The 20,168-nt window shown below is 38.1% G+C and overlaps 1 protein-coding gene across 5 annotated transcripts in view; it reads right to left on the bottom strand.

Annotated features, from left to right (window-relative positions):
* PLEKHG4B (pleckstrin homology and RhoGEF domain containing G4B) overlaps positions 1–20,168 on the bottom strand; it is a 323,118-nt gene that overhangs the window by 33,836 nt on the left and 269,114 nt on the right. For 4 of the 5 annotated variants that reach the window (XM_072605293.1, XM_072605290.1, XM_072605292.1 and 1 more), the window contains 7 exons: positions 17,371–17,490; positions 15,551–15,649; positions 11,475–11,617; positions 10,563–10,701; positions 9,064–9,180; positions 6,696–6,860; positions 3,630–4,507 (listed from right to left, as the gene is read on the bottom strand). In XM_072605293.1, coding sequence (XP_072461394.1) covers positions 3,630–4,507; positions 6,696–6,860; positions 9,064–9,180; positions 10,563–10,701; positions 11,475–11,617; positions 15,551–15,649; positions 17,371–17,490 — 1,661 coding nt within the window. The remainder of the gene's footprint in view (positions 1–3,629; positions 4,508–6,695; positions 6,861–9,063; positions 9,181–10,562; positions 10,702–11,474; positions 11,618–15,550; positions 15,650–17,370; positions 17,491–20,168) is intronic. The other variant, XM_072605291.1, reaches the window with a different exon arrangement.

The raw sequence follows: 20,168 nt of genomic DNA, 5'->3' as shown, positions 1-20,168 counted from the left end.
TTAAAAAACAAATGAAGCACTCACTTATCTTGACCCTTTTCTAGGATACTGTTAAACTAAAAGCCTTCTGAAATCCTCAGTAGTACCAGCAATAATTCAGCATGGGAATGGGTTGGTAAGAAGTGGTGGGGATAGATGTTGACTTGCCATCATTTATATAATGTGACAAAATACGTATCAAATTCCTAATGACAGAAATGATATCCACAATAAGAAATTCGGATGATATTTGATTTATAGCCTAGCCAGATAGCTGGTTTGGTTTGCTCACTTAATTTGACAGTGGTATTTTTAAAAAATAATATGAATTGTTTAAACAGATTCAGATATGACAGATTATTAATAGCACCACTGGTCTATGAGGAGCTGACCAGGACAGCTGAAATACTTATCTGGCAGGTATCTGTGCTACCAAATTAACTTTATCCAGCAGACCGACAAAGAAGGAAACTGCTGTGTGAGCAGTGAGGATTTCCTCTGCTGAACAAGACTTAGGTTATATGGTCAGTTTTAGAAGTACTGTGCCACTACTACTACTGGCGGGGAGGCGGGGGGGAAGCAAACACTTGTATGGAATTACTGATTTTTGTTCTTAAATTAAAATGGGTTGCTGTGGGAGCAGTGAGGGGGAAGAGGAAGTAGGGTGGAATATTGAGAACAAGCTCCTTTTTCTATCTTTTGTTATAATTCAATCCTAATTTTATCTAGATTGCTAAAATAGTAATTTCTTTTTTTTTTCTTGAAGGGGCAGTGGTCTGGTGATTTATTTTAATTTGTCTTAATATTTGGTTGATGCCTTTTGTTTTTCCATCACAGTTAGTCTGGTGATTCAGCTTGGAAAAATAATTTAATTTGATGAAGGAAAAAGCCAGGAATGAAGGGGAGTAGGTAATGATCACATTCCTGACCATTCCTAAGTTTGTCTCCCCTGAGTTCCACTGTAAATAATTCCTAATTTTAGAAATTTTGAATTACCATAAAGATGTTAATGAAGCACTAAGATGAAAAAAGGCATGCCCTGCTTAAACCATTTTATCATCAGCATCCGGTGCCAGGCTTTTTAGAATAAATTGTTGTGAGGGAGATTGGAGCAAAGTGTCTTCTTTAAAAAAAAAAAAAAAAGCATAGGGCTTTTGGGTAAAAACACTTCCATTAAGACAATAATCCACGTGCCAGTATCTGAAAGCAATATTTCTAATTTTTTCTTTTTGATTCTTGAAATGAAAAGTATTCCCCTAATTCTGATTTTTGGGAAGGACTGAACTTCCTCTAAGTATGTGTGTTTCCCTACAAGTGTGACTTCTTTTCACAATTCCTATTGTAGTCTATATATTTCTACTCAATGGAAAATTCCTGAATCTGTGCTCCTGAATCTATCCTCCCAAATCTATGCTTTGCATAAAACAAACAAAAAAACAAAAGACGATGTCTCTTTGAAGTAGCCTATTTATTCCCTATAGCGCAAATTCATGTCAGAAGTAATACCTTCCTTTAAAGGTGCAGACTAATTCAGAGACGGGCCTGAGTAAAGGATGGTAACCAACAATGCTTGGTCCACACACAGAGCCCATGTCTGTGGCACCCTGAGCTCAAGTTTTCCCTCTCTGTCTCCACTTCCTAAAAAGTGAAGTGCAGTTAACTCATTGATTCAGGGGCTAATTATCAAATTCATGATAAACCAGGCTTTTGGATTCTCCTATTTATCCAGCTTATACTGGCCTCTCTCTTGGCAATTTCGTTACTCCTTGGAACCTGTGGCAAAGAATAAGAGAGGAGAAACCAAGATTCAAAAGCCCTTGTGTGGCTGCCTGAGATAGCATTTTTGGGTTAAGCACACATGAAGGGTGTGTGTGTGTGTGTGTGTGTGTGTGTGTGTGTGTGTGTGTGTGTGTGTGTGTGTGTGGTGTGTGTACACCCAAGAATGGAGTTTGGAGATTATCTGTGGATCCTGACTATCTGTGGATCCTGACTATCTCAGTTATTCTCATTACCACAGATAACTCAGAATACATTACAGTGACAGCGCAGGGAATAATTATATTTATATTAAAAATCTCACAGAAAAAGACATCTTGAATCTTTTTTGCTTTTATGTTCTATGTAAAGATAGACATTTAATATGTTAGGATAAATAAAGAAGGATGTGGATTTAGGAAAGGCTACACAATTAAGAAATCATTGGCAACCTTGGAGAGGACAATTTTGGTTGAATGATGAAGTCCGAAGCTGGAATGCAGAGATGGTTATGAGAGAGAGCGAATATAGAATGTGAACACCTTTTTCAGTGGGTTTAGGTGAGCAGAGGAGAAGGGATGAAGGATGATAGCTGGCATTAGGATGCAGTCAGGCTTTTTAAAATGAGTAGGTAGCCTTGGACATGTCTGTAAGCAGCAGAGAAGAAACTAGCAGTTAGGGAAGGATGGAAGATCAGAGATGGATGATGATGGAACAATACTTAAAATACCTTTTTAATAAGGTTGCTAGGGAGGAAGCCCAGTGTCTGGCAAATGGTAGATGCTTAATAAAGGTTCAATGTATTGAACTGAAAATACTTTGCATACTTTAACTCACTATAATGCCTCCTGACAAAATTACCTTGAATTAATTTTGCAAATTCTTCTATGTTTAAATTTCTTCCCCTGTAGACTATAAACTCCCTGAGAGCAAGGACTCTTGCATTTTTGTCTGCCTTCCTCATGCTTAGTACAGTGCACATTAAGTAGTTAAGAAATACTTGCGACTCAGTTATTATTTTAAAAAAGTATGTACACATTTAGCAATATTAGGTGTGTGGTGTGTGTGTGTGTGTGTGTGTAGTTGCTTTGTGTTTTGCCATTCAGATGTCCTAAAATGTTAGCCTCCTGCTGTGACCTCATCATCCTCATTTTGGATTAAGGTACCACTTTAAGCACTAATGAAAAATACCTTCATTTGGAACTTAAAACCAACAAAACCCCAAACCACATTCAAACTGCTGATAAAGAGGTTCAAACAAGAAAACAGTATGATGTAAAAGCTGAAATTCAAGTTGAATATGGAGTTATGGTCTAAATTTCTTAGCCACTGGTGAATTATCTTTATCCTTATTCTGAGTAAGTCAGTTTCTTTATAAACACCTTAAAGTTTGTCAAATCACAGTTCATTCCTTCAAGAGACATGGTGGAAAAGAGAAATTGTACACAAAATTCTTACCTCTTGGCACTTATAAAGAAAAATAAGTTGTTTTTTTTTTAAATGTAATTCATTTTCAAATAATAGTGTTGGTTTGCTTACTGTATTTTCTCCATTTGGACCAGAAAAATGAGTCTGGTCCAATGTCTGTACAATTACCAGCTTTACAATCAATCAGTGCCAGTATTTGTGGGTCTCTACACCACAAGGGAAAAAAGGAAACAAAGAGGAAATATTTTCACTGATCTGCATCTTGAAAAATCAGGAAAATATCTTTGAACATACTCAGCTGAATCAAACCAAACTCATGTCCCTTTCAGCCTGACTAGGACGTTTTTCAGTCTTGGAATTAAGCATCTCCATTCCTATTTTGCAGAAAAGCATGGATGTATTTACAGTTTGTGTGTTTCTAAAATCCTCTCCTCCCTAGATTCAGAGGATTAGTGGTTGTTTCTCACCTTCCTATTCTCTTTCTTTCCTCCTCAGTATGATGAATCCTGGAAGGGGATGACAAGCTTCGGTTCCTACTGACCAGAGGGCTCTTAACATTGGGCCTTTGCCCATGTTTTTTCTCAGTGGCCATGCTGCTGGCCACCTCCAGTCCTTTTATATAAACACCACTGTATCCATGCCGGGGCAGCTCACTGGGGCTGCTGTCGAGCTGAGGAAGTTCAAAGCTTTGTGTCTTCTTCATGATCTTTTTGAAGGGGTGTTTCCTGTGGCGGGTGGTTGGGGACTGAACAGGTTCAGAGTAGCAAGTAGAGATGTTGTCCATATCCTCCAAGAGAGGACCAGTCCTGGGCAGCCCCCGCAACAGTGGAGTAAGGTTTGGTGAGGGTGATGTGCTAAGAGGGGAAAATGTACCTGAACTTGGCCCCTCTTGCTCTGAAAGAGCCTGTATTCCAGAGAAGCTGGCTCGCTGGGGGAGAAGCAGTCTATTATTTTCCCAGAGGCTACCGTCAAGGTTAGTAAGTCCAGGAGACTGACCATGTTTCCGCAGACCTTCAATGACAAACTCATGTTCCACTTTTGGACTAGTCTCCAGGGGGCTATGGCTGAACGACTGTCTGCCAGAACCTCGGATGGCTTCAGAAAGGACCTCTTCTAAACGATGCTTGGTCTGCTGACATTTCAACCACAAAATATTCCACTGTTTCTGTTCCTTCTTGCTACCAAGGCCCAGCATCATCTCATTCACTTTGTGGAAATTCTCAGCAGATACTTTAGTAGCTTCTTGGTGGTAGCTTTTTAAATACTCTATCACTGATGGAGAATAATTAGTCTCCAGAGAGAGATGTTCAAGGTACTCATTGCAATGCAGCATCCATCCATTTGCCTGCATTACCAGAAAAGAAGGTATGGATTAATCAGAGCTTCTATAAATTCCATGAAAGTAAGAAATATCCATATTTTCTGAGATGCTCCAAAGTAAAGTGAGCCAATAGGTCAATATCTATGCATTCCTGAGTTCTCAAGGCAGGCAAACAAGGAACTTGTATAATGCAGAAAGTATAGACATCTAATTCTCAATAACTTCCACATAAGCCATTTGAGAAAAGGCACAGCCCATAGAGAACTTACTCCCTCATCCCCTGTTGGCCAATAGTTCCTGAGAGTGGAGAGCACTGATCAGATAACATGAAAATAAGGGGATGGTTTCAGAATTGTAGAACTTTACGGCTGAAAGGGACTTTAGCGGTCAACTGATCATCTAATCCAAACCCCTTATTATATAAACGAGAAAACAAAGACCAAGGAAGGTTAAGTGACTTGCTTATGGTTGCAGTTTGGTATCAGAGCCAGGACTGGAACCTGACTCATAAGCCAGGATTTTCTTACTCCTCCTCACTGTTTTTATCACTTAATGAGAATCTCTTTTTGAGGCAGACTTTGGCATTAGCAGTGAGAAGAATGATAAATGAGTTGGCAGCTATATATTGTCTACTCAAGGGATTTGGGGCAATAGATGAATTTTTAGGATTTCAATCATCAAGAGAAAGAAAAAGATTTGTTTATTCAGGCCAAGTTGGCATAAAGTTCAATATGCTTCCTAAAGTTAACAACATGGAATGGAGAAGAAATCATTTCTACTTATGACTAAATTACTATCTTTTTAAAGTCAGGATACTGGTTATATTTTAACTCTATATTAATACGTAGATACCTCCTCCTTCAGTATCACTCATAATCCATTTATGCCTTCTCATCTTGAATGATTCTTGTCCATATTCTTTCACAATTCCCCACAGAGACATCTATCCAACATGCTAGATGTCTTCAGTCCCAAGTTCCCAAAGTGGGTGATACTGCCCCCTATGGGGCACTGGAACGATTAGGGTGGGGAGAATATTTTGTTTTGAAATGATGCAAATTTCAAATAAACTGTTAAAGGGTTAAAGAAAGTAGATTTCCAGGGGAGCACTGAGTAATTTTTTTTGAAAAGGGGGTGGTAGGCCAAATAAGTTTGGGAACCTCTGTGTCATTTAACATTTTGTGGCAATACTGATAAGGTTTATAAAAGAGATAAAAAACAAAAAGAAAAAGGAGCTACATGTACAAAAATATTTATGACAGTTTTTTGGGGGGGGCAAATAATTGGAAATTCAGAGGATGGCCATCAACTGGGGAATGGCAGAACAAATTGTGGTATATGATTATGATGGAATACTATAGCACTATAGGAAATGATGAGCAGGATACTCTCAGAGAAACCTGGAAAGACTTATATAAACTGATGCAAAATGAAATGTACTGTCTACAAAGTAATAGTAATATTGTAGGATGATCATCTGTGAATGACTTAGCCATTATCAGCAATACAATAATACAAAATAGTTCTTAAGGATTTATGATGAAAAAAAGAAATGATGGTGTCTGTGTGCAGATTGAAGCATACTTTTTTAACTTTATGTTTCTTGAGGTTTTTTGTCTGTTTTTTCATAACATCATTATTTTGCATGACTGCACATATATAACCTATATCGAATTGCTTGCCTTCTCAACGGGGCAGTGGTGGGGAGGGAAGGAGAAGGAGAATTTGGAACTCAAAGTTTTAAAAATGAATATTAAAAATTGTTTTTAGATATAACTGGGGAAAAGTAAAATACTAAATAAAAAATACGGATGAGGTTTAGTTCCTTGGTCATTGGACAAAAATAGCATGTTTAGATGAAATACAATTAAATTAGTATTTATAGTGGACACAGAGGGAGACTGCACAGGAGTAAGGATTATTTTTTTTTCATGAATTGCTGTGACCAAACAATTCATTCCACATTCATCAAGATACTGGTGGTATGCCTCTCCATTATCAGCTAAGTTGAAATGGGATTGTATGTGAAGCTTTTGTAATTTTGTACAGCCAGCCAGAACTTGGGGTCTGTAGGAACAACTTTGAAGACTATAGGATTAGCCCGATACCAGGGTGAGGACTTTGGGAGAAGCTATATTTTATCAAGTTAAAAAAATATGCTGCCAAAAAAGGTATTTCTGTCACATTTTTCAGGGGCTACTGATTCTCTTACCGTCTCATAAAATTCATAGAGATTGGCCAACTTCTCCAGCTCCCCTTTCCTTCTCTCTGTTTGACTGATGACATCATTCAGGTATCTTTTGAAATTCTGAATTTTTTCTTCCATATTTGGTGAGTTATTATCTTTCACCAATTGTAGTCCTTTCCTACAATATTGCTGTAGCATCAAGAACAAAACATCAGCTAAAGTCAAACTGTGGAATTTATTACTTTTGCTCTCAATAGGCTAAAGAAGAAAAGTATTTTTTGTGACCTAAGATGTCACAGTGCATGTCCTCCACCTCCATCCTGCACAGCCCCTACTTTCCTCTGAGATCACCAGTGGCTTCTTGCTAAATCTAATAACCTCTTTTTAGTGCTTGTTATCCCTTGACTTCTTGAAAGCTCTTAAAACTTGAACCACCACCCACCCACTCACTCCTGGATATGTTGGCTTCTATGACCATACATTCTATTGATATTCTTCTATCTCTAACCCTTTCTTTTGAACTCCTTCCCTTGCTCTCTTTATCTTTGTAGTTCTTTAAGGGAGGTGGTACGTTTTCCCAAGGTTCTTTCCTTAGAACTCTTCTCTTCCCAGGCAATTACATTTATTCTTACATCTTTAACTATTTCATTTATGGAACTAACTTCTACATCTGTATCTCCAGCCCTAACCTTTCTCTTGGACTCCATTGCCACATTCCCCACTACCTAATGGATCTTTCCACCAGAATACATCACTCTTACTTTTGAAATCTTGGTGTTTGACTTTTTCCCCTCTGTCACCTCTCACTTTCAATTGTGTGGCCAAATCCATGAATTCTATCTGTACAATGCCATTGTACTTGTTTTCTTCCTTTCCTACCTTTCATTAAAGCCTCCATTACCAGCTCTTTAAAAAAAACAAAACTGGATCTGTGATTTCATTAGTGTAGAGAAATTCTCTACTAATTAATTGGTAAAGACTTCCTTGACCAATTCAGATCAGCACCATCTCCACAAATTATAATTTTCAAGAGTTGCCAGGGGTGCTGGGAGTTTAAATGAACTGCCCAAAGTCACACAGTCAGTATGTGTCAAAGGCAGGACGTGAAGCTAGATCATCCATGATGTCAAGAACAGCTTTCTACCCACTCCAACACAATCAGTGTCCACTAGTGAAGCAGAGAAGCAATGTTGTACAGCAAAACAGTGCTACGTTTGTCATTGCACACGTTGGATTTGAATCTCAGCTCTGCTCCTTACTTTCTGTGTTAACTTGGAGAAGTCAATTAATCTCTGTGGATCTCAGTTTCCTCAACTATAAAATGAAGGAACTGGATTATAAGAACCTTGAGACTCCTTCCAGCTCAAAATTCTCTAAAAGTGTTCAGCATCACAACATAAAAAATAACTTTTTCCTAATCATCATTAAGAATCAAATATTAGCTAATGCCAAATCTTGGAATTTATAACCTTTATTCTCAATAGGATGAATGAACAGAATTCTTGTGTCCCAAGACACTTACAGTATGTTTTCCCTAATTCTTGTTTTGGGATCTTCTACTATTTATTCCAAAAGTAAACAATGACTGCTTGTCAAATCCAGTCACCCTTCTTTCAATCCTCATCATCTTTGACCTTTCTCATTCATCTAATCTATACAAAACACTGTTGCTAGAATTGGCCTTTCCTGAAATTCTTTACACATGATATTCTATCTCTGGTCTCCCTGCCTTTGGTCAGGTGGCTCTTATGCCTGGAACATACTTCTTCCTTACTTCTACCTGGCTTCCTTCAAAGCTCAACTCTGACCCCACCTCTCCCACCCCCAGCTTATAGTGGCTCTCCCAAATTACCTTGTATTTATTTCAGATACATTTGCATATATTTATATGTGGACACCTATTCTTTGAAGGCAGGGACTGTTTAATTGACATCTTTGTAATAGGGTCTGTCACTTAGTAGGCACTTAATCAATGTTGATTGATTGATTGAATCAGAGAGGCACTGTTTATGATGATTTGTATTCATACTGCTGATACCTATTTTTCCCTTGTGTATAAAAAATAGAATAGACTTTGTGCCTAAGGTGTTTAGTTACTATAATAGATAATAGGTAAAATTTGATGAATATAAACTGATACCACTTAAACATCCTTATATCATTTTATCCACATATGTATCTAACAGATATTGTGTTACTAATAATAGAGAAAAGTACATTCCTGTCTTCCAGGAAAAATCAAGATTGAGTTACTTTTTAGAGGTACAAAGCAAATTCAGATTTCTACCTAAAGGCCTATGGGGGAATATAAGAATATAACAGAAGAATGGTAATGGTAGAAAAGAGCAGTTGTCAAGATCACAATGGGAACAATCCATTCCATAACACCTACCATCACCATGTCACCAAATACTCGAAATTCTTCTTGCTTTTTCTTCACATTCTCTAGAGAAAGTAGCTCCAAAGGGCCAAGATATTTTTCTCGCTCATTTTCAAACCACAATTTAATCTAAGTAAGAAAAGAAGATTAAAACAATTTTTAAAGTGAATGTAGGACCTGAGTCTAAACAACATGGCAGGGGATGATAAAATGAGGCCTATTTTTTATACCCTAGAAGAGGTCATGTACCATGGTGCCTCAGAAGAATCTAGTAACCTCATGTGGGTGAGCTGGTTCCTCTCCCTTAGGAAATAGTCCTACTTGTTTCACAGTGGAATAAGATCATCATTTACAGGCAAATACATATTCTTAATTTCTGTTAAGTCTTGACTAGATATACAGCAATCAAAACCAAATTGTGTGAAGAATTAGACCTGTTCTTTTAAGAAATGGGTACTATATGTTTTCTAACAGGGTCAACTGAAAACCAAAAGTTATCAAATAAACAAAATATGAACTCATGAGTTCATGTTCTTCATTTTGATTTACACAAGTACTCAAAGCACAAGAAATCATTTTTGGCTCAGATTTACAAGTTCCATTGCCTAGAAAGGGGACCTTGGAGAAACATATTAAGTGGATTCAAAGTTTTCAGGTTTGGAATGTGTGGATGTCATGAGAGGAAGTATGACACAATGGATAGAAATATGGGTTCAGATCTAGCGTCTGACAACTAGTAAATGTATGCACACGAGCTAGTTACTTAACATCTTAGCACCCTCAGCTCTTCCCTAAGAATATAAGTTGCCAAGCAGGTGCTTTAGCTGCATCAGTAGAGGGCATTTCCTCATTAGAAGTCCCCTACAGTGAGGAAATCATAAATCTAGTCCAAAATGATAACTGGTATTACACATGCCACAGAAACGTTCATTAAGCTGCTCAATACCCGTAGCCTTCACTGTTCTCTGTGACGGGTAGAACTGAATTTCCTTTAAAAGGGATGACAAGCACCCATACTGTCCCAAGTTTAACACACTTAGCCATCTTATCTCCCCCTCCATCTGGTACCTATGATACATCTGCAATTAGAATCTAAAGTTGTGGGTTTTTTTAATTTTAGAAGTAAACTTTTTGGATCAACATTATGAGAAATAGCAAGATAATCTTTCCAATCTTCAGAAAATAGCTGCCTTAAAGAAGTACAGGTCCTAGCTTACCAGATGCTCAGAGACAATAGTATAACTGAAAGCATAAAGGATTAAGGGAACCTTGCAGCTATATTAGATCCTCAGAGAAAAGGTAAGAAAAGTGATTCCCTTGGTGATCAGGGCTAGAAGTCTGCAGGCAACAAATCAGTCAAAATAAAATGTTTTAAAAATGAAAATTGGTTTATTAACCATTCTTTCATTTTTTCTTTCAAATTATAGTTGTTCAACAGGATAGAGATGGCTAGATTGAAAGCCAGAGGCTTGGATGCCTCTTATTTGTTGTGTCTCAAAAAGAGTACTGACCTGGTCACACCCCTCCTCAAGCTTTCTTAATTCTTGCAGGCTCTCCAGCTGCTGAAGACACTTATTCGATGAGAGGACTAGCCTATGGACCTCTTCATCTACTTGATTATATAGTCTGGTTATAGCTTCCATAGCATCTCTGATGAAGAGAAAAAAATAGTGATAAAGCATAACACTATTCAGACAAGCCTGTCACAAAGAGAAACAGCTTCTTTGAATATTTCTGGAAAGAGTGTTGGAGTATGCCAGTGCAATGATGACTCGGAATAATACAAGTTCTAAATTTTATAAACTAAGACATGCTTGAAAGCCAGTACATGATGCTTCCACACAAAGCCATGGCCAAACAATGAGCCTTTCACTCTCATATATATGTGCATGCGTATGAAGGAAAATCACTCATCCTGAAATTCAGTCTCTTTGGAGGAGAAACAATGACTCTTGAGCAGCATGGAGCAAAGCTGAATTCCATGTCTAATTGAAATGGCAAAAGGAATTTAGGTAGGTGGCATGGAGTTTCCCAAGATGAAATTAAGTTAGAATACTGGATAACAAAGGAGAATTCATTCATGATCGAACAGGGCCTCTGACACTATGACAAATATGATGAGTTTTCATTTTTTCCCACTTCAGTATTTAAATAAAATTAGCCTGTTTTTGTTTGACATGGACAGATGCAGAGGAGGACTGGCCATGCAGATGAGGACTGGCCCTGCCAATTCGTGGGGACTATGACTTCAAGGGAAGGAGGGATTTGGGTTACATCTCTAACAATTGCTCTTTTGGGGAGAACAGTTTCTAACAGCCATCTATGCCTCAGTGCATGATAAGTACTGTTCTTGCAAATTCTCATTCTTGATTAACATGAAATTTTGGCTACCACTCAATGTTGCTTTGAAAGTATTCATTTACCTATAATCTTGAGTCGCACAGAAGTCTTCTTTCCGGAGCCTGGCCAGGACTGTGCCACCTTCTAAGCGGAGAGTTACCAGAAGGACATCTTCCAGGACAAGCTTCATCATTGTTTTATGTTTGTTGATTAGTTCTGCCACCTCCTATGGGAAAGAAAAAAAGATACATATTTTTAGAAAGCTTACATAATGTGTTTGTGGATAGTGCTTTAAAGGATGACTCAATAGTTAAGACTCAGGTGCTTCCTATCTAAGAAACTGAGTGACAAACAGCAGGCGGCAGCAAGGGTCACATGGGAGGAGGCTAACCACTCTTATTTCCAGGGCCCTCCCTCTGTTAACTACCTATTTCCTGTTTATCCCATATTTGGATGTATTTGTTTGAATGTTGTTCCCCCATTAGGTTGTAAACTCCTTGAGGGTAGGGATTGTCTTCTGTCTCTTTTTGTATCCTCAGTACTTAGCACATGTTGCAGGTGCTTAATAAATGTTTATTGATTAATTGATTTTAGTTTTAGCAGAGTCAGTGCAAGGAAAACAATCCCAGTATCACTCTACAGGAAGAAATGGCTTGGAAGTGAGGCTTACGAACAATAAAGGGAGTTGATGAATGTTAAATTCACATATAAAAATAAAAATTTAAAAGTCCTTATGGATCTTGAAAAGAAAAACAAAAAATAGAATAGAGGGAATTGTCAATTGGCTAATCAAGCTATTGATTAGTGATACTTAATTTTTGGTCTCCAGACCCTTTGTTGTCCCTGAGTGCACTCTGTGTTTGGTTTCTTGTAACATTTTTGGTAATGACACAGTCTGTGGATTTATTTCTATGATTAATTCCTTAATGGTCATTGGATCATTGCTTTTAGAACTGGAACAGACCTCAATAAAAAAAAAATCCCAAAACATCTGGTCCATCCTCCTGCATTTACTTTACTATTATGGCACAACTGAAGCCCATAGAGTTTCAATTAATATATTGTCTTTGATGGTATAAAAAGGAGAGGCAGAGTGGAATAGTGGATTGAGGAATGACTCTGAAACCAGAAGACCCAGATTCTAGTGCTGCTTCTGACTCATAACTGGGCAATTACTTAACCTTTTGGGGCTCTAGCCAACTAAGTCTAAAAGTTGCAAAAAAGTCCCTACCGACATTGGTACAAGCAGTTTCTCTATAACAATGAAATCATAGGTCTAGTCCCTGTTACTATGCCTAATATTGTAAAAATAAAAGTTTTAATCTCTATGCTACAATTATAAAATCGGAGTCTTAAAAAAATATGAACCTGTGATTTCTTTTGTGTATAAGGAACTCCCAGTGAGAAGGCTCCTTCTACTAATGTAGGAAGAATAGCAAGAAGAGAGTTATTTTTAAAAATCTGAATTAAAATTTCCCTTTATATAAATTTTCTTCCTACAAAAAGTTTAAAATTAAGTAGCTTTTTTTAAAAAGAAAAAAATAATTTTAAAATCCCTTCTGGTTCTGTCCCTGATACAGGGCTTGACAATTAATTGTTTTATGCCTCATCTGAAAAAGGGACAAAGAACCCTTTGAAGAAGGTAAAAGAAAACTGATTCATGGATAAAATAATAAATATTTAATACTCTAAAATTTGTAAACTTTGTAAAGAATATAATATCTTGCTTGATTCTCACAACAAATCTGGAAGGTAAGTGCTATTATTATCACATTTTACAAATGAGGAAACTGAGGCAAAGAATGTGCCCAGGGTTACACAGCCAGTAAGTGTCTCAGGACAGATTTGAACTCAAATCTTCCTGGCTCCAAATCCAATGTTCTTTCCATTATTTCCCCCTGCCCTGAAAAATATGAAAATACTCCAAGAAATACAATTTTATACAATTGAAAGCTAATAACAAAATCACAAAATATCAAACTACTATGCACATAGATTCATATTTCATTTTTATCTTTTTATAGGGTTGACAAGGCAAGCTCAGTCATTAACTTAAGGCTGAGGAGTGGCCACAGGAAGTCTCCTTTTGTCTTTTCTTCTTCTGTTTTCCTCTGCCCTCAGCTGTTACCAGGGATTGAGCCCTCCTCACCTTCTTCTCCCTTTACTACAGACTCTCCCAACCCCAGCATTGCTCTTATCAACCCTTGTTCCATGTCATTACTCATCAAGAATTCCAGGAACCACTGCCTATGACATTTTGAGGGTAGATTTCCACTGAAATAAAGATGAATTTTTATTTAATCCATTGTTCACAGTCCCATTTTTAGCCTACATTTGTGAGACTTCATCTTTCAGTATCAAAGGGAAGGGAAAAAAGAGAAGGAAACTTTTTTTTAATTGTCTTCTTTGTTAATAAGATTTTTGGGGGGGTGAAAAATAACAAGAAATCCTTATAAAATTTTCCATGAGGCACATTTTTTCTCACAGAGAAACCCTGTTCAGAAGTGATAGGTGGTAGCAGCAGAAGGAGAGGTAGGCAGGACAAACCCTGTAGGTTCAGGAGAAAGAGGTGACTGGAGCCCTGTGCACTGAGTCCCCAGTTTCCTTCATCCTCTCTCAACCCCACCACTGCTTCTCATACCCTCCATCCTTGCCTTGCTGGACACAGAATCAGAGAACTTTAGAGTTACAAGGGCTCAGAGAGATGGAACTAGTTTAATCCCTTCCCAATTTTCCAGACAAGGAACCTGAAGTCTAGAAAAGTGATTCATTAAAGGTCATCTATCTACTTTTGAATAGAGCCAGGATTGACTAGAACCAGATTTTCTGACCACAATCCAGTGTACTTTCCTAGTCCACAGGGTTGTGTTAATTACTAGGTAATCCCTACATGAAAGGTTCTGTCCTGGGTATTATTGTTCTGAGGACTTATCAGTCTATGCTCCAACCTGTTCCATTTTTCAAATCCTCGGCTCGCCTTTCCCTGGCCTCTCCCACACAGGGAAATTGTACTATTGGCATCTCCTAGTAGGTAACTTATATGATCTCATGCCAAGTGACTAATCTAAGGTTACAAGGAAATCAAAAGCTTCTTATTAGGAAAAAAAAATGTGATCTCCTTTGGGGGAGGCATTCAAGTGATTTTTATTAAAAAATTCATTTAATATGAAACTTCTTGATACATCTAAAGTGAAAGTCAGGTTCATTTATAAACTTAAACCACTATATACATTGCCATTCAGTTGTTTTCGATTGTGTCTGACTCTTCATGACCCCATATGGGGTTTTATTGGCAGAGATACTGGAGTGGTTTGACATTTCCTTCTCCAGCTCATTTTACAGATGAAGAAACTGAGGCAAGAAGGGCTTAGTGACTTGCCCAGGGTCACACAGCTAGTAAGTGTATGAGGCCAGAATTGAACTCATAAAAATGAGTCCTCCTGAGGCCAGACCTGGCACTTTATCCACTGTGCAACCTAGCTGCCAAATATATACATAAGTAGAAGATTAAAGGAAAAGGGAAGATGATTATCCTTAGCTTCAGATTTAGCTTCAGATTACTCAATTTTCTTGTGATCCATATTTTGCTGGGAAATGTTGGTGAATTTGTAAGTGGGAAAATTACCTATATTTATAATGTATATGGGATTTTATAAATGGAGAAAGCCCTATTACAGCTACATTTAAAAAGATGCCTTGGAGTTGGGGGAGTATGTATTCTCATTAGTAAGCAGGGGAAGTTTCTTGTCCCATCACAAGTGATAGGATAAAGGAGGACAATATGGGTTCTATCTTCCAAGAAATGATGCATTTCCTTGACATATCTTAAAAAATAGTGTCTTCTTTTTGGGAAGGTTTACTTTCATGGAGGTAGTGAGTTGGAAGAGGTACACTAAGTGGTAGAAAGAGATGTAGTAAATTTCTTGTGGAAATTGTTCTATCATTTGAGACATTCACAAACCAAATGTTGAGGACAATTGCTGCAGGTAAGCAAGGGAACTAAAAATTGGACATCCCATTTCTGATAAACATTGCTTTCTAAAACTATCCCATTACCCAAGAACCTATACTTTAATGAATATGTCTCTTTGCTTTTAGAACCAAAAGCTTATCCTCTTTCTAAATAAAATAAACAACCACTTACTTGCACCGTACTTACTTGCACTGTACTTAGAGTCCTATTCGTGTTCAGGGAACAGACGGAATTCTGTAGAAAAGTAATGGCTTCTTTGCAGTTTGTAGCAAATGGCTCCAGTTTCTGCCATGTTTTGTGAGGAGGAAGAGAGGGAAAGTAAGAGATGAGACTTCAAATGAACAGTCTGGGCTTTGTTGTAGGGTTAAAGTGTCATTATCAGTTATAAAATCAGTTTGTCAAATATTAAGTATTGACTGTCTGCAAAAACATTTCGCTTAGCACTGGGAGAGAAACATAATTTAAGTAGGACACATTCATGGAATATAGCTAGGTAAGATACAACCACCAACTTGATGGAATTTACAGGATAGGAAAGAGATATGCCACATATTTTCCCCCCACCTTTTTTAGTGGATGTATGATTTTATCATTGTAGGATGTTCCCAATAGGGAATTTCCCCTACCATTATAGATTAGCACACTTCCACCAACTTATAGTTTTCGAATTACCTAAGGTACTGACAGGTTAGGAGACTTGGCCAGGGTCACACAGCTAGTATGTGTCAGAGGTGGGGTTTGAACCAAGCCTTCTTAACTCTGAGGCCCGTGCTACATCACACAAAATCACAGAATCTCAGGATTCCAGAGACAATCTAAGCTAAACTTGATGAAGCATTCCCTCCATCTCATCTCCAAGTGTTCATTCAACTTATAGTTAATAAATCCCATAATGGGTAATTCCCTCTCTCCCAAGGTAGTCCGTTCCTTCTCTGAATATTAGGAGATTTTCTTTATGTCAGGTCTAAACCTAGCTCTCTGTAACTTCTTTCATTGGTCTTGGTCTTGCCCCCTGGACCAGGGCATGCCAGGCCCTCTTCTGACCTCAGGGGTTCATCTTTCAATACCACAGCTTTTAGAATTTAAATACAGTCCATGGGGTTTGCCATTTTCTTTTCCAGTGGATTGCCTTTCATAGGAACTGTCCACCATGACCTGTCAGTCTTGGGTAACCCTTGGGTAGCTCATATTGTAATTGAGCTATTCAAGCCCCTCTGCCACAATAAAGCATAAGTCTTTCTATGTGACTGTTCTGCAAATACTAGAAGGCAGCAATCATGTCTGCTGTCCTCCATCTGCCCAGGGTAATATATGTATAATTAGAGAAGAAGGATCAGATGTGACAGAGATTGCAGAGAGAGAATCAAGAAGGTTGGTGCCTGGTTCCCCTTGGGTAAGGGTGATCTCTCCCTTCTTCTATTTTCTTATGGGACTTTGACTGTATATCTCCCAAGTTTACTACTTTCCACCTCATTAAAGTTAGGGTTGGAAATAGTCCCTATGATTCCATTGATTTAAGAATTTCCAGATGAAGACTTTCTGACTACCAATTAAATAGTCACTTAATTGGTACTTCCTCTGCTATTTATAGTCTTAGAGAGTTATTTAGAACATTGAACCAGGGTCACATAGCTAGTATGCATCAGAATTCAAACTTAAACATGTCTTTCTAGCTTGGAGATCACCTCTCTACATTGTGGCATGCTACCTCCATTCCATCTTGTGGTGTACTTATTTGAATGCATGATAAGAAGAAGAATAATTCACGTTTACATAGCACTCTAAGATTTGCAAAACATTTTCCTCACAATTCCTTGATGACCGCCATGTCTTTGTATCTCTAGTACCTAACATGTTGTTTGGCATATAGTAGATAATAAATTCTTGTTGTATGAACGAATGAGAGAATAACTCTATAAAATAACAGGCAGAACAATAGAGCTATGTAAACACTCAGAAAAGGAAAAACAAGGGAAGAGGGCGCTGAGCCATCATGTCTCACTTACCCTTCGGAAACGAATCCAGTCACTGTGGTTGTAGGGAAAGTTTCCATCAAACTCTGCCGTCAGCTGTGTGCTGTCAATTAGCTTGTGCAGGGCTTTCAGGGAAGTCAGAACCTCACACTGCTGAGGAAAAGTTGTTTAAAGATCTTTATTATTGCCATGAATCCAGCTATTGAGGAGAAGGAAATCCTGTGAGGAACGGGCTTTTTCCTGCCTTCTCAAACACTCTAGAGAGTAAACAGATTATACCTGAGAGGTTTGCTACCACTCCAAGGCCCTGGGTTTGAGAAGATCCAGGCACAGTTTTCTGTTCTGTATTGTTTTATTGTGCAGCATTAATCATGCCATGCTCCAGGGCCCAAGACTGACCAAATGCCTGCCCTGGCTTTGCTCTCAGGGATTCAAGAATTAGTGGAGAATGTCATCCTGATGCACTGCTTCCTAATATTTGAATTCTGCAGAGTGCATTTGGAATTCTAAATTTCTTGTGTCATAAAATGCTTGAAGACTGAGGGTTAGAAACCTGGAAATAATTGGCTGAGGTTTTGTTTTCCCAGTGATAGGGTCAGAGTAAACCTTTGAATACTGCATGAATTAGAATACAACAATGAAGACAGAAAAGAGAAGAAGGATATGGAAGAAGAAGGATGAATAGAAACAGAGTAGTGAAGGGGATGAGGAAGGAGAGAGTGAAAGAAAAAAGAACGAAAAAGAGAGGGAGAGAAAAGGAAAGAGAATAGAAAGGGGAAGGAAAGCAAAGGGACAGAAGAAGTGGAAAGAAAAGAGGAAGGAAAAGAAAAAAGAAAATGACAGGTGGAGCAGAGAAGGCAAGAGATACTCTAGAACAGAAAAATGAGACAAGAGTGGAACGGATAAATATGAAGTGTTAAGGAAAGGAAGAGAAGGATAAAGAAAAAAGGGGAAAGGGAAGAAAAGAGAATTAAAAATAAAAGAGAGAGAAAAATAAAAAGGAAAATAGAAGTAAAAAAGGAAAAAGAATATATATGTATATATATTCATATATCAATATATTGATCTCTATATATTTATATCTATATCTATGTATCTATGTATGTATGTATCTATCTACACACACACACACACACACACACACACACACACATCCCTTCTGAATGGGGCCAGAGTCCAGGTATTTTTTACTACCTCGGTTGCTACACCTGGGAACACTTTGATGGAATCTCCTCCTCAATTCAGTGGCAGAAATTGGGAAAGGGGAGAAAGAAGGTGGGAAGGCAAGGCATAAAGGGCCAGTGTGACCCAAGAGGTAATGAGGTGAGGTGGGAGCCAAGAAGAACTCTGAAGGATAGGACTTTGTGACTTTGATCCACCATGGAACACTACCCTCTTAACTTTTTCTAGTCCCATCACAAGGTCAGGGAGACAGCAATGGCAGCTATAGCATTCAGTAGGATGTCTGTTCCTCCTTCCCAAATGCTACAGAAATGTCAGTGTGGGAATATGCCCCAGTATGGCACATTGCTCCTTCTGGGGCTGGTGGGCTATGGCTAAAAATTAGTAAAGACCACAGAGCCCCTCTTTGCAACAGCAGCTGAGCACTGCCTCTGACTGCTGAGCAGCTGGCTATGGAGCCACTGTTTTGCTAGGCACCCACATATTCTAACATACCAGATGGGAAAAATAACTGTAACAACAGGGAAGATATGCTACCATTCAACTTTGGTGTGAATTCTACTTCCCAGTTTTATACCATTATGACCCAACTTTGCCATATCTGCGTGATGGCAAAAACAATCATTCAATTCAACTTGGTGAAAAAAAATCAGTCAAATGACTTTGCCATAATTGGGACTTACGTAGTGTTGGCTAGATTGGGGAAGACCAGTACCAGAAGTCTAGGTAGACCTAAAAAGTGAGTAAAACAAGATAGCCCAGACAAGGTGTATTATTCTAGAGAAGGTCAGGAGGAGAAATGCATCCAAAAAGTACACCAGAAAAGGGATATTGGGCCATGAAGAGAAGACTGATGATCTATGCATACTGTGGACCAAGGTCTAAACAGAATGTAAGATGTAAGCTGTATAAGGTAAAGAAGATGATCAGTGAAAGTCTCCACTTATAGGAAACTGCTAGAAGTCTAAGGAGACATGGAGTTACTTTGGGGGAAACCAAAATAGATGAGGAAGACATAGACCCTGGGGAATATGACAGCAAATCCAGCCCCTGAGGAGCTGGGATGCTAAGGTCTAGACAACGATGAGCAGCACGACCAATGTGGTATTCTCATTTCAGTCTCATACGGTATGAACTTCTCACAAAGACTTCCTTATGTGGTTCCTGCCTGGGGCAAGGCTTAGCTCTGAATCTGGAGTAGAGCTAAGCTTCCAGGTGGATGTCAAATTGGCATTGCTGCCAAATCTATAAGGACATGGGGCCTGTGAATTACACAGGACATGGCATGTTGTGGTTTAGAGCAAGACGAAGCCACCTATTGATTGATAGAAATTTCCATTTTTCAAATAGCTTATTTGATATCACATGCACACAGCTCTTTATATTAATTTCCAGCACTTACAAAATTAGGCTCTAATATTTTAATAATTCAATGAAATCAATAAAAATGAATAAAAGGTACAATAGAACAAAAGTTCATATACTCTTAATTCCTTTTGCTTTAAATAAATATAAACTATTATTTGAAGATTTTGTTCCTTCCTATACTAATGATCAACAATTTGAACAAGAAAAAGTAGGATTCTTTTTACTGGGTGACTTGAATGATACATAAATGATTTTTACAATTTTCTTTCTAAGTGGATTTA

The sequence above is a fragment of the Notamacropus eugenii genome, chromosome 4, assembly GCF_028372415.1.
Source record: "Notamacropus eugenii isolate mMacEug1 chromosome 4, mMacEug1.pri_v2, whole genome shotgun sequence".
NCBI classification, from domain to species: domain Eukaryota; kingdom Metazoa; phylum Chordata; class Mammalia; order Diprotodontia; family Macropodidae; genus Notamacropus; species Notamacropus eugenii.
This window is presented reverse-complemented; position numbering and strand designations above follow the sequence as displayed.